This window comes from Pleurodeles waltl, chromosome 4_1 (genome assembly GCF_031143425.1).
Source record: "Pleurodeles waltl isolate 20211129_DDA chromosome 4_1, aPleWal1.hap1.20221129, whole genome shotgun sequence".
Lineage (NCBI taxonomy): Eukaryota > Metazoa > Chordata > Amphibia > Caudata > Salamandridae > Pleurodeles > Pleurodeles waltl.
The window spans coordinates 254,748,916-254,764,449 of NC_090442.1; the positions used below are offsets into that span (position 1 = coordinate 254,748,916).

The 15,534-nt window shown below is 43.1% G+C and overlaps 1 protein-coding gene across 1 annotated transcript in view; it reads left to right on the top strand.

The window, feature by feature from the left end:
• SMC1B (structural maintenance of chromosomes 1B) overlaps positions 1-15,534 on the top strand; it is a 2,375,007-nt gene that overhangs the window by 1,900,424 nt on the left and 459,049 nt on the right. Inside the window, exon 21 of the mRNA XM_069228259.1 lies at positions 688-842. Coding sequence (XP_069084360.1) covers positions 688-842 — 155 coding nt within the window. The remainder of the gene's footprint in view (positions 1-687; positions 843-15,534) is intronic.

The following is a 15,534-nucleotide window of genomic DNA, read 5'->3' on the forward strand; positions in this document are numbered from 1 at the left end:
AGCATACTATAGGCAGGGGTTAGTGCTGGATACCCAAGATACTTCCCAGGATAAGATTGTGGATCTGTAGAACGGGATTGCGGGCCACGATTTGCACGCCCTCATGTCAACGCTCACTGAAGTTATGTGTTGAAAATGTGATACAGTGCGTCATGTATCTTATGCCCAGCTTTGTTCATAAAATACCATGTACACAACTACATTGTAACCAGCGCCTGATTGTAATGGTCCCTTTATTTGCTTTGTTCAAAACTAAAATAAAAACAAAATATATTACAAAAAATAGTTAAGCGGCCGTCCCTGGTTTCCAATATTGTTTCCGTTGGGGTCTACAAAAATCAAAAGGTTTAGGACCACTGACCTCAGGGCATTCTGACATTGAGCATGTGGTAGGAGTCTTGATTTGTTTCCTGAAATCCACCCACATTGAAGCTACTGGCTGCCTAAATGTCTTTCTCGTTGAATCATGCTAGTCAAGAAAAATTCACTCTTCATTCAGAATGAGGTCGTTTTTACCATTCCATCTCATGATTAGCTTTAACTTGGATGTTGTCAAAGTGGTTGTTCTTAACCTGTCACCGCGAACATCTTTCATCTACGTAAAGATGATAGAATCAATCATGCTAATTATTTGTACTCTGCGCTTTTGTTCATGCCAATAAGAAAGTGTTTTTGTTTATTCATTAGAGTTTGAAGCCAGCAGAAGGAAAGTCAGGCAGTGCAGGCAAGAATTTGAGCATGTGAAAAAAAGACGATATGAAATGTTTAGCCAGTGTTTTGAACATGTGTCCGTGGCTATTGACCAAATTTATAAAAAACTATGCCGAAACTCAAGTGCACAGGTATGAATAATGCTCTTTTTATTACTGAACACAAGTGGAAACTCAGGTGCCTATTCAGAGATAAAATTATTTATATATTAAGTATTTTATTAATTTGAATATTGTTTTAAATGTTTATATAAAAAAAATGCCTCCTAAAGTAAAATGTTTATATTTATTTATATGGCATCTAGCCACAGATTCCTTACTATAGAATCTACCCCAGGTGTGAGACTGGATTGGGAAACTTTTCACATAGCAGGTCTGCGCATCGAAAGAGGGCGTCGCGCAACTCTGTATCGACATCGTTCACCGCATGTGACGTCCTTGGAGTCCATAGTTTCATCTGTGACTATTTTTTGCGCTCAAAAAGTGGAGCTACATATAGAAACTGCCTGTTGAAACAGTGTGCTAACACAAAACACATCCCTGTACCAAATAATCCCTCAATTCTAAATTCAAGGTGGTGATTTCCATAACGAAATGTTCTGAGACCAAAGAGGACTTTATTCAGAGAGCGGGTGGGAAGAGAAGGTCATTAAAGAATCTGCGGCTAGACCCTGTCTCTACCACATAATGCGTTGCCAAAGGCAAGTAACTTGTTCATCTGATAGAGACACCTAGCCACAGATTCCTTACTTTAGAATCAGATACCAAAGTCGTAGTAACTCAGAGGAGGGAATGCAAACTGAGACTTCCCAAAAAAATCTCTAAGTAAAAAACCAGTCTAGAACAAGAAAAAAAAACGGGCAATCATAATAATTAAGGTGAGTAATATACTCTACAACATCAAAACCTGTGGAGGGAACCACAGGTAAATAAAACCATAAGACATGAAAAACATGGGAATAAGCTTATCCATGTTACTATGTCAAATATGTGTCAAAAGTGACCCAACAACATTGAACGTCTCTAACAAGACAAAAACTGGTCTAGTACAAGAGAAATAAACCATGCATTCATAAGAATACCTATGGGGAAAAACATCTTCTGCAGTAAAAGAACTGTGTAAAGGATAACAGTCATAAAAAGTCATAAAAACTTTAATAGCCTAGAGATAGCATCACCCATGATCGATACCATAAAAAATATGTTCTTAGAACGATACCGGTCTGGAATAATTTGAAAAGACGGGGCTTTCATAGGAGTGTACGTGAGCTCTAACATATTGCACAAAGTAAAAATTATGGGAAGAACCACAGAGAAGGAGGCATAAACATTCAGAAACATGGAATAAAGAAAATCCAGGTTAATATGACCAATTGGTGTTAGAGGTGAACTAACAGAATGAATATTAAGCTACTTGCTCCGTTAATGGGATCCAAACTCATCCATGAGCATCCTAGCAGTACTGTGGAAAGGACCACAGCAATGAAAGTCATAAAGACAGAGAAAACGTGGGTAAGAAACACCACTCATAACCATAGGACACAATTGCCAAATGAGCTAGTGAAGATAAATCTATTTGTTCATGTATGTAGACCGAAACTGCATAGTCTACCCTGTTGGCACACAGAACAGCATAACATGTCGTTGGACAATACCTCTTACCATGTAAAGGTATATCCTAACGAGACCTACACTTTAGGACACACATAGAATGTTTAACTCTTGCAGAGAAAACATACAATTGCCCTCTTTAAAAAGAAGTTAAAGACAGCAATATCAACCATTTGGCATATAAATATACTTTTCCTCAGGGAAAGTAGCTATAGCTGATAAAAACATCTTCAAGATAGTCTCCATATATATTCCTACTGCCATAGGAGTATAACAAACAAACAAAACCCACATAGTAACCGACCCAATAAAATATATATATATATATATAAACACTTCGTTTGGCGTTTCTCTCTCTGCACCTAATCGCCAATGGTGCTAGAATGGGACACACGCCACCTCGTCTTTACTATGAACATAATTCCTTAAAGAATCATTAAGGCTCCAGCACTCCACGATGGTTTAAACCAGTAGGTTTATTTTAACAAAACAGGAACGCGTTTCGGCGTGACCGCCTTTATCAACCTGCGGGCCGCCATTTTGGCCCCCTTTATATATCCTATGTGTTGCCATTCACTTAAAGCAATACACTGCCTTTAAAAAATGTAATAATAAATGTGATACACTACATGTGAAAAAATATAATACATGTGAAAAAATATAATAATAAATGTGACATAAAGTGCAAATAAATATTGAAAAATCACTAATAAATGTTTACAAGTCTTAATAAATCTTAATAAATCTCGATGAGTCTAAATTAATCACAGAGAAACTGTTGCATATATATTATTGGAGAGATCAACCGAGTCCAATCTAATTTGTATGTGTTTTTTCTGTAGGGCATTTGTTATTAGGACATTTGTTAATAGGAGAAATCTCATGTGACCGTACAAAATATCATAAAGTGAATAAAGTGACGTTGTAAACTTATTCTTGTCACTGAGTATAATTTGACAATAATTAAATTGACCATATTAACCTAAATGTATGTATAACTCTTCACTTGAGTTTAACCCCACTGGTTCTCTTGAATCAAATGCCAATATATATCTGGACTCTAATTTCCTCAGATGTTTCTCCCTATCTCCTCCACGGATGTCCTTTCTGATGCCATCTATTACACTGTATTTAACCTCTTCAGCGCGACCTCCATGAAACTGGTGCATGTGTCGGGCAACCGGGTAAGACTCATCTCTATTGACTATGGCCCTCAGATGTTGTAAAATTCTTTTCTCTTCCCGGGGATCCTCATCAAAGTCATAAACATTGAATATTCCCACCCTTGTGCGGGGACCCCGGAGCATATATAAAATATACACATTATACATGTGCAACAAACAGTCATGCAGGCTATCATGTTAAAAACAGGCTAAAATGCTTTATTTCTATGAAGTTTTTTTTTTTATTTTATTTTATATTAAAGACTACAATAGAGCATAAATATGTACCCAAGCTCCTAAAACTAGGCTTAGGGAAGTAAGCAGCAGCAAACTCTAGAGAAAAAATAGAAAAAACTGCATTGAAAAACAATGAAGCATTCTTAGCCAATAGGCTGCATGCATGTTAACACAGGAGAACCATAAAAACTTTGGCACCGTGCCTTTAAGACCCTGAGCACCTCCAGTATCCCACCATGCCTCAGGGGTGAAGGAAAGGTGACAGTTGGTTCACAGTTAGGTCAGTTCTTTTTTCCGGCTTCTTCTGAGAGGATCCTGGAGCATTGAGCTCTCAGTTTTTCTGAGTTTTTCTCAGAAAAATTCTTTAAAAAAGCGTTTTTTCACTTTTCACTCGACAGATAACATCTTTGTCTGAGCTAGAAAGGTTTTTTCTGACAGAAAAATGCCTTCACTTTTTGTCAAATGCCCTGCTTGTGGGAAGAAGAAGGCCCAGTCAGATCCCCACTCTCTGTGCATAGTGTGCCTGCCTCAGAGTCACTGCCCTGACACTTGTAAGTACTGCAAGAACATGTCTAGGAGGACTCTGAAAGACGGAGAGAAGATCCGGCTACATGGGCTTCAGGAGAGGCAAAGAACTTCGTCCTTCTCACTTCCCAGACAGCCAGAAGGCCATTCTCAGGAGAGAATGGCCCGATCGACGTCAGCAGGTAGGAAAGTACCTGTTTGTTCACCGTCGACGTCGTCGCTACCACCGTCTCACCGGCATAGATCGCCGTCGACGGCGACACACCCGACGTCGAAGGGAACGGCGTCGAAGGAACATCAACGCAGGGGCAGGTCTCCGTCGACGGCAGCCCGCCGATCGACGTCGAGCCATCGCCGGCGTGCCCGGTCGCCGCCAAAGGCTGTGCGCCCCACGACGTCAGGACACACGACGTCGAAATCACCACGACGGCACGAGAGACATCCGCAGTCGACCTCCCATCGCTCCACGTCGAGGCACAAGACGGCGAGCAGGTCGAGGTCCAAGGATCGCCGTTCGGCGTCAAGGCACTCTGCGTCGAGGCACTCAACGTCGAGGCAAGAGCAACCGGCTGGGCACCTTTCGACGTCGAAACAACCATCGACGTCGACTCAGGTTTTACCTGTCCCACAGGGAGCAGAACATCGCCCCACGCCAGACAAGGCGCCATCTCCAGTGGTCTCCATACCGAGTGACTCTTCTCGGTCAAGAGCGGCATCATCTGGGCATGTCTCGCCCATCAATCTATCTCTGAGATGGCTGGAGAGCCTCAACAGACCAGCGGCCTCCCCAGATTCGCAATATTCGCGAATGTATTCACCTACTGCCTCCCTGCCAAGAACGCCATCACCGACAGCCAGGGCAGAACGGGCTCGTTCTGCTCCTAGCCAACCGCCCGCTGGGCCTAGACGCTCTGCTACAGCGTCTCGCAGCAGGTCTTGCTCCCATCGAAGATCCAGGTCTCGGTCAAGAAGAAGATCACCCTCTTGGTCTTCATCAGGTTCATCTGTCGGGCGTTACTCACCCACCCTGACAGATTCACCACCTGCTAGAGTCTCACCGGTGGATGACATTACCACATTCAACGAGGTGCTGCTAAGAGGAGCGCAAAAACTCAACATAGAGGTTCCAGAACCATCTACCTCCTCATCGGTCATCTTTGAGACTCTACAACAGAGATCAGCGTCGAAAAAGTTGCTGCCTCTAGTGCCTGGTTTGTTGCAGCCAACCATGGACACTTTTCTGGCCCCAGCCTCGCTTAAGTCTGCCCCGGCTAGGATTCTCAAAAAATACAAGGCTCCAGAACAGGACCCTTTGTTCCTCAGGAAGGATCCGCCACCGGACTCGGTTATAATAGCTGCCGCCCGAAAGACCCACTCGGTGGCATCTTCATCCACGGTACCCCCGGATAAAGAGAGCAGGCATCTAGGGGAGAAAGATATGCGGGACGGCGGCTTCGGCAATGAAGGTCTCCAGTGCGTTTGCGCTCCTGGGCAGGTATGATCGTTCTCTGTGGGACTCCCTCAGTAGATTTACAGAAAAATTGCCCAGAGAGGACAGACAAGATTTCCAGGAGATACTACAGGAAGGATGCCTGGTATCCAACCAGGTTATCAGCGCGGCAGCAGATGGGGCGGATTTGGCTGCTCATGGGTACGCACATGGTATCTGTGCAAGGAGATCTTCCTGGCTGAGGCTCACTGGTTTGAAACAGGAAGCACAACAACGCATCCTGAATCTTCCATTTGCCGGGGTCGGTGCCCATGCAGACGAAGAGATGGCCCGCATGAAGACCGAGGTGGATACCATGAGGGCGGTGGGCCTCGAAAGAAAGAAAGATTTCAGGCGGAGGTACAGGCCGTATGACAGGCGCCCTTTCCAGCAGAGGGTTCAAACCCCTCATTGGTCGCAAAGGTCACAGCAACGACAGGGACGCCCTCTTTTTCAACGGAGAAACACAAGGGAGCGAGGGTCAAGTAGACCTCAACAGTCCACTCCGAAAGCACCCACCAAGCAATGAAATCTCGCTTCCCTCGACACTGTACACCACTCCGGTGGGGGGAAGTATTACGGCTTATCTTCACGAGTGGCACTCTATCACAAGAGAGAAATGGGTGCTCAATATTGTCGAACATGGCTATTCTCTTCTTTTCAAACAGCCTCCACCACGCTTGCCACCAACCAAAAACAATCCATCTCATCTCAGCTTGCTACGCAAGGAGGCTCTCGCCCTCCTGAAAAAGAATGCCATAGAAAAGGTTCCACCTGCACACAGAGGACAGGGAGTCTACTCCCGTTACTTTCTGGTGGCGAAGAAGGGTCGAGAGGGCGTTTTCAGGCCAATTCTGGACCTACGGCTGCTGAACAAATACATAAGGAAGCAGAAGTTCAGAATGCTAGCGCTTCACCAGATTTTCCCTCAACTGCATCAGGGAGACTGGATGTGCTCCATCGACCTGCAGGATGCGTACTTTCACATACCAATAGCTCCCAAACATCGAAAATTCCTGCGCTTCCGAGTAGCGTTACAACATTACCAGTTCAGAGTTCTACCCTTTGGCCTGAAATCTGCCCCAAGAGTTTTCTCAAAATGTATGGCAGTGGTGGCGGCGCATCTTCGAAGACAAAGGATATACATATATCCGTACCTAGACGACTGGCTACTGAAGGCTTCTTCTCCGGAGCAGGCGAGAAGCCATCGGGACATTGTACTAGGAGTTTGCGAAGCTCTAGGTCTTCAGGTCAATTACCAGAAGTCAACCTTGATTCCAACACAGAATCTACACTACCTAGGAGCTATCATAAACACAGAACTCCAAAAAGTGTATCCTTCGGAGGAACGACTATCCTCAATAGACAGAAAGTGCCAAGACCTGTTGAGAGCCAACGCACCTACGGCACGTCAGGTGACATCGCTGCTGGGCTCCATGGCATCGTGCATTTTTATTGTCCCAAATGCCAGACTCCACATGAGACCCCTCCAAGAGGCATTGGAGACCAACTGGAGCCAAAGAACAGGTCGCTGGGAGGACACGGTGCAGCTACCGGTGGTAGCACTTCAGTCATTGAGATGGTGGATGCACAGACCTCACCTGTCAGTGGGTGCTCCGTTTCACCAGGTGCTTCCATCCGAAACCCTAGTAACGGATGCGTCTCTTCAGGGTTGGGGGGCTCATCTGGGTCCTTTTCAAGCGCAGGGTCTGTGGTCAGACAAGGAAAAGCAGTACCACATCAATCTGCTAGAACTCAGAGCGGTCCATCTGGCTCTCAAGTCTTTCATACCGCTAATTCAGGGGAAAACTCTCTTGATACAGACGGACAATACAACCACGATGTATTACTTGAACAAACAAGGGGGAACGAGGTCCCTACCCCTATCGCGAGAGTCACAAGCGATATGGCATTGGCTCCTGGCCAGAGGAATGTCAATTACAGCAGTTCATCTGCCAGGTCAGCAAAACGTGGAAGCAGATTTTCTGAGCAGACACCTGGAGGACGTTCACGATTGGGTCCTACACGGCGAAGTCGCAGAATACATCTTCGCGCAATGGGGTCGGCCTCAACTGGATCTCTTCGCAGACGAAGTAAACAAGAAATGCCCAGACTTCGCATCCAGGTTCTACCGTCCGGGATCGCGAGGGAATGCCCTGTTGATCGACTGGTCAGGGATATTTCTCTACGCTTTTCCACTGATTCCCCTCATTCCGGCAGTGATCAGCAAACTTTACAGATCCAGGACCAGAATGATTCTTATAGCGCCACAATGGCCCCGACAATTCTGGTACACGGATCTCCTCAACCTGTCGGAAAAATCTCACAGGAGGCTGCCGTGCAGACCGGATCTTCTGAGCAGAATGGAGGGCAGGATTCTACATCCCAACCTACCCTCTCTGAGCTTAACAGCATGGCTCCTGAATTCCTGCAGTATGGGCACCTAGGGCTCTCGCAGGAGTGCATGAACATATTGAAAGAGTCCAAACGGCCTTCCACGCGGCGTTCTTACGCTTTTAAGTGGAAGAGATTCTACATATGGTGCTGTCAGGAGGATGTCATACTGTCCTATTTGCTTCATCTAGCGAAGTCCGGTCTGCAGGTATCATCTATAAGGTACATTTGTCTGCTATTACGGCCTATCGCAAGTCGCCTTCTCAGGAATCCTTCTTTACAAAACCTGTAGTCAAGGATTTCTTAGAAGGTTTGAAGAAAGTTTTTCCGCCAATTCGGAGACCTTCTCCTCCTTGGGAACTGAACGTAGTCCTGGCAAAACTTATGGGCCCTCCTTTCGAGCCTATACATAAGGCCTCTTTACAACACCTTACGTGGAAGACGGCTTTTCTAGTGGCCATTACTTCAGCGAGGAGGGTCAGTGAAATCCAGGCCTTGTCTTCAAAAGAACCGTACATGGTTTTTCATGACAATAGAGTGGTTCTACGAACTCACCCATCTTTCCTTCCGAAGGTGGTGTCAGAATTCCATATCAATCAGACCATATCTTTACCGACGTTCTTTCCCAATCCGGAGACTCCGGCAGAGAAAGCATTGCACTCATTAGACTTGAAAAGAGTGCTGAAATTTTATCTGGACAAGACAAAATCGATTAGACACTCTAACCGCTTGTTTGTAAACTATGGTCATTTAAGGACAGGAGAAGCGAACAATATCAAGATGGATAGTTTCTTGTATTGTTAATACTTACCAGCTAGCTAATAAACAATTACTAGCGCGGCCTAGAGCACATTCCACAAGGGGAAAAGCGGCTACTGCTGCTCTCCTTAACAATGTTCCGATATCTGAGATTTGTAAGGCTGCTACATGGAAGTCTGTCCATACGTTTACAAGACATTACTGTTTAGACTCAGATGCAAGAGCGGATGCCCAAGTGGGGCAGGCCTCTCTAAGAAATCTATTTGCGTAAGACATATCTATTCCTGCACTTCTATCGGACAGTCCGCTGGGTTTAGGGATGGGCTTGCTAATCTATTCAATGTTTATGACTATTGATGAGGATCCCCTGGAAGAGAAGGATAAGTTACTTATCTGTAAATCCTAGTTCTCTTCCAGGGGTATCCTCATCAAAGTCATAAACAACCCACCCTCCTCCCCGGACGCACGTCTCCTAGAAGTGCAGGACAAACTGTGTTTGGAATCAGTTATACAAATTGTCACTGTAAAAAGAACTGACCTAACTGTGAACCAACTGTCACCTTTCCTTCACCCCTGAGGCATGGTGGGATGCTGGAGGTGCTCAGGGTCTTAAAGGCACGGTGCCAAAGTTTTTATGGTTCTCCTGTGTTAACCTGCATGCAGCCTATTGGCTAAGAATGCTTCATTGTTTTTCAATGCAGTTTTTTCTATTTTTTCTCTAGAGTTTGCTGCTGCTTACTTCCCTAAGCCTAGTTTTAGGAGCTTGGGTACATATTTATGCTCTATTGTAGTCTTTAATATAAAAAAAAAAAAACTTCATAGAAATAAAGCATTTTAGCCTGTTTTTAACATGATAGCCTGCATGACTGTTTGTTGCACATGTATAATGTGTATATTTTATATATGCTCCGGGGTCCCCGCACAAGGGCGGGAATATTCAATGTTTATGACTTTGATGAGGATCCCCTGGAAGAGAAAAGAATTGTACAACTTCTGAGGGCCATAGTCAATAGAGATGAGTCTTACCCGGTTGCCCGACACATGCACGAGTTTCATGGAGGTCGCGCTGAAGAGGTTAAATACAGTGTAATAGATGGCATCAGAAAGGACATCCGTGGAGGAGATAGGGAGAAACATCTGAGAAATTAGAGTCCAGATATATATTGGCATTTGATTCAAGAGAACCAGTGGGGTTAAACTCAAGTGAAGAGTTATACATACATTTAGGTTAATATGGTCAATTCAATTATTGTCAAATTATACTCAGTGACAAGAATAAGTTTACAATGTCACTTTATTCACTTTATGATATGTTGTACGGTCACATGAGATTTCTCCTATTAACAAATGTCCTAATAACAAATGCCCTACAGAAAAAACACATACAAATTAGATTGGACTCGGTTGATCTCTCCAATAATATATAAGCAACAGTTTCTCTGTGATTAATTTAGACTCATCAAGATTTATTAAGATTTATTAAGACTTGTAAACATTTATTAGTGATTTTTCAATATTTATTTGCACTTTATGTCACATTTATTATTATATTTTTTCACATGTATTATATTTTTTCACATGTAGTGTATCACATTTATTATTACATTTTTTAAAGGCAGTGTATTGCTTTAAGTGAATGGTAACACATAGGATATATAAAGGGGGACAAAATGGCAGCCCGCAGGTTTATAAAGGCGGTCACGCCGAAACGCGTTCCTGTTTTGTTAAAATAAACCTACTGGTTTAAACCATCGTGGAGTGCTGGACCCTTAATGATTCTTTAAGGAATTGTGTTTATATATATATATATATATATATATATATATATATGTATATATTATTAATGTTTACATTTTTTTTCAAGGCAGAATAATACAGCAAGTATTAAAAAGGGGCCTTGGTAGTGTGGCGGTGAGTATGTGACTCTTATAATGATTAAGACTCATCTACAGATGAACTAGAAAAAGGGTCAATGACACAAAAACTGAACATTTATAAGATTTTGAAATAAAAAGAATCCGTCCGATTTTGTATATTCTGTCTCATGACGACACTTATCGAAGTGTAAACCCAACCTACAATAACTAGAGTCAGGTAAATGATGAAAACAGTTGTACCTACATCAGGTATTAACATATAACCTCCTCAAGCCGAACAGATATAAATATCTCCATAGAGAAGAAGAAGTACCCATGAAGAAGGTAAAATCATTCCGAAAAGAATGAAGTCTTGAATGCTTATGCCCAAGAGCAGAACAACTCCTAAAGAGTCAATAATATTAATTATTCTCTACAATAGACTGAATAGAATCTACTGAGGGATAGGTCACAATGAAGACCCATGATAAACTGTTATAATCCAGGAAAAGAAAAGAATAGTGTTCAAAGAACATTTCGACACTACAAATGTCTACTCCAGAGTGTAGAATATGTGTCAAACCGTGATGATTATCTAATATAAAACCTTTAAGACTGAACAAGGAAGTCTTAAAGCCCCCAAGAAAATACTTTCTGGCTTCTAAAGTACACAATCAACCAAAAGTAGAAAAAATGATGGTAAAAGTACGTACACCACAATCAGTGTAGGTTAACAGCTACCTTATTAGACAGTATAAAAAGGACTTGGTAAACAGACACCCTTGAGGCCAGATGTATCAAACATGTGTGATTGTTTGCGATCGCAGAAACGCATTTTGGTATGTAAGAAGTCCAATTTGCGATTCGGTAACTTGTTACCGAATCGCAAATTGGATTTGCGACTACATACCGATTCGGTATTAGGAAGGGTCGTGTCGAGGGCGTCTCTTCCTAATACCGAATCGCAGAGGTATGTATGATTGTTTTGTGACCGTGAATGTGGTCGCAAAACAATCGCAGTTACCACCAATTTCAAATTGGTGGTAACCCATTCGCAAAGGGGAAGGGGTCCCTTAGGGACCCCTTCCCTTTTGTGAATGCATGCTAAAACGTTTTCTTAAGAGCAGGCAGTGGTCCCACGGGCCACTGCCTACTCTTAAAAAATGAATAGAAAACTTTTCATTTTTAAATGCATCCTGTTTTCCTTTAAGGCGTTTAAAAAAAAAAAAAGATTGCTTTATTGAAAAGCAATCACAGACATGGTGGTCTGCTGAGCCCAGCAGGCCACCATCCCTGTGATTCCAGCCATTCGCAATGGCTTGCAAATTGTGACCTACCTCATGAATATTAATGAGGTAGGTCCATTTGAGAGCCCTTGCGAATCTCAGTATGAAACGCCTAGAGTTTCATACATTCCAATAGCGATTACTTAATTGCAATTTGCTAAAAATCACAATTAGGTAATCGCTATTGTGAAGAATGATACATCGGGCCCTTAGTGCTGTAAAATCCTTATAAAGAAATCTCTTTGAACAGAGATTAAACAATATACTGACACTCCCAAGGAGCTGCTAGTATAACAAGCTCCCTATAAGGGATACTAGTATAATTCCATAATCTCACAAGTGAGAAAAACTTACTAACTCTGCTGAAGGAGTATCTCTGTAGTTAAGGAATTCAGACTCTGCATATGTATATGAATGCTCACCAGCATACAAGCAAATACTCAATTACTCCACTTATAGCATGGTATATACCATAAGGGTAACAACTCTTAAGCACAAGCTTTTCTTTAGAGTAAAGTGAACAATATCACTTTTATATCAGGTGTATTAAACAATGATAGCACTCTAAAAATTTGTTAGTTACAAACGTGAAGTGGAAAGTCATCACTTTATAGCAAGTAATGACTATAATGAAAGTAGCCTTGAACATCAGCCATGAAAAGCCCTATAGGGTTCCAGGGCCCTATACACCAATACCAATTTAGGGAAAAATAGTAGCTGCCAAAAGCAGGAACACCTACCAGGTGCCACAATTAGTTTGTAATAGATATAGAACTGAAAAAGTCTCACTGCCCTTCCGAACCATGGCTCTTCCGTGGACTAGGTAAAGACAAATAATACCTTTCTAGTCAGTACAGGAGTTATGAACTAGGCCAAAAGGTAGAGAGGAACCAAGCTAATTTGCTGTTCCACCCCCTACTGTCAAAAAAACACCTTAAAGCTGGGTCTGCCTGTCCACCAAATAAATAGGTTCCATCAAACAGCATGTCAATCAATATGGCTTGGATTGGTTCTGAAAACCCTGAGGTATGTAACCAGGCACGGCCAGGTTGCGCAGCTGAGGAAGCCATAGCTGGACCCACAGAGTCAGTTGTATCCATGCCATGCGAATGATTAATTTCACTGCTTGCTGGCCATCTTGAATCATAGGAGTAAGAGTGCTCATCATTTCTTCCGGAAGCATAGGCAAGATGTTCGCTAATGAGTCCCATAAAGAATGAGAGGAACGTTCAAGGATACAAGTTGTATTCACAGAGCGTAGAGCAGAACTTGTGGATAAATAAATTTGACTTCACAGACATCTATTCTTCTGGACTCTATAAGATGGGACATGTAGGAGAGACTCAATATCATGGAAGGTCAAAGCAGCCTGTGCCACCAAACTTCGATGAGTAGGATGTCTTATTAGACAAGCCTGATCACCAGGTGCAGGTCGGTGCCTGTAGTATATAGCTCAGTCAACAGGAGGCCCTGTGTCAGGCTTTGCCCAAGCCCCTAACAAAACATCATGTAGAGCTTTGCTGTAAGGAAGCACTGGTTCAACCCTTTTTTGGCTTTGATGGAGGACATCAATTAGGGGATCTGAAACTAATTCCACTGAAGGAATAGTCAGATACAACACTACCGCAGCCCTTTTCAGCATGTCTGCAAAAGAGGAGCTTGATTCCATAGCAAGTTCAGAGGGGCTAGGTGGGGGTTGTAGGCCAGAGGCTAGAGAAAAATTCAAGTCACGAGCCGCAGCAAAGTCAGTTAACCAGCTGGCCTCTCTATGAGTTTCCAACTCCTCTACCGCCTCTCCACCATCTCCTTCATTAGGATAAACATGAGGGGACTCTTGTGGAGGAAGATGAAGAATAACAGGCATGACTGGGGCCGTTCCCGACATCGACTGGCGTTGAGAAAACGATTCGTCAATGCCAATTTTGACTTCAGACAGGGAAAGGGATTCAACTTCGTTTGGTGCCACAAGCGGAGTCGCCAGAGTCGGTTGATGACATGCTATGAGGAAAATGTTTCCAGATCCAGTCTCACGCTTGAGGGAGATTTTAAAGTAAGGAATCTGCAGCTAGATCCTGTCTCTACCAGATAATGTATTACAGAAGGGAAGTAACTTGTTCATTATGTATTGTGTATTGTAAAAAGTTATGTATATCATTAATTTAAATTAATTGATTTTTGTATTGAGGTTGCATTGATGTTTTAACTAATAAAGGTTATTAAATATTTTATCATCTTTTTAACATTAAATTAAATTTATATATACTTTTAAAAGTCCAAATTAAATAATTTAGTTTAACATTATTTCCTATTGTGCTCTATATCTCATAGAGGTTTCTAGCTGCAGATTATTTACCTTAGAATAATTCCCAAGTTTCAGACTGTATCCAGAAAATCTTGAGCAGCACCTCTGCGCTCTGGTAGGTGGCGTTGACCTGCTCCACGTCAGCAGTGACATGCACAGTGCCTATTTAAGCACCATCCCAGCACGCTGACGTCAGTTCTTTTCTTTTTCCGCCATCATGCAAATCTGGAGAGAGCTACCTCAGTTTATTTTTTTTACTATTTTAGTTTTTTTACTTTTTGTTTAGATTCTTTTGAGCTTTGCTTCCAGTGTGACATAGGGCTATCCCCTAAAAAACCTATTGGCTTTAAACCCTGTGTTTCCTATCACAGGCAGATGTTTGTGACACACCTCACACCTGGTTTGTCTCTGGTGCCTGGAGCAGGGCCACAACTCCAAGGCCTGCCCCAGGATTTCCTTTATTGGGCTGTTCAGCTATGACCCGTAAGGCAGATCGGGAGTGCTCAATGAGGCTTTTGGTCGCTTGTAGCTGTCAGCTCACTGATGCTCCTTGTCCTGGTCTCAAGGACAGTCCCGGGCCTGCTTTTGGAGCTGCTCCAGATGGTCATTATCACACTCTAATTAATTTTTGGGTAATTCACAAAAAATCAAAGAAGTCAAAGCGATCTTTGACTTTGCTGTGCGGATCGAAGCCTTCGGATGAGATTTAGGGACTATGCCATAGATCTCAATCACGCTTCCATTTGTCATCTGAGGGTCAGCGCTGGTGCCAACCAGAACACATTATTCCGAGTCAGAGACAGGTCCTCCTTTTACTGATAAGCCCTGTGGGGAATACAATTGGGATGGATATGGGGATCCTTATGGTTACCCTGACTCCATGGAAGTGCTTGAGGACTACTGTTGTGAGGAACTGGTAGATGCCAGTGGTGTAGGCACCAACCCCGATGCTGGTCTCTCTTCCTAGTGAGGCTACGGAGGAAGGGACTTAATTTGCCATGGCAGTGAGGAGGGAGACTGAGGTCCAGGACCTTACGCTGCCCTATGTGACAGTCAAGACAAACATCTTGACAGAGGTGCTTTAAACGGGAGTCATCCCCAAAGAACCTATTCTCCCCTTTAATAAAGCCCTCACAAATAGGGCATGGGCCAAACCCTGCCCAGGGGCCGGCCACCAGCACCTTGCATCTGGAGACCCAGCT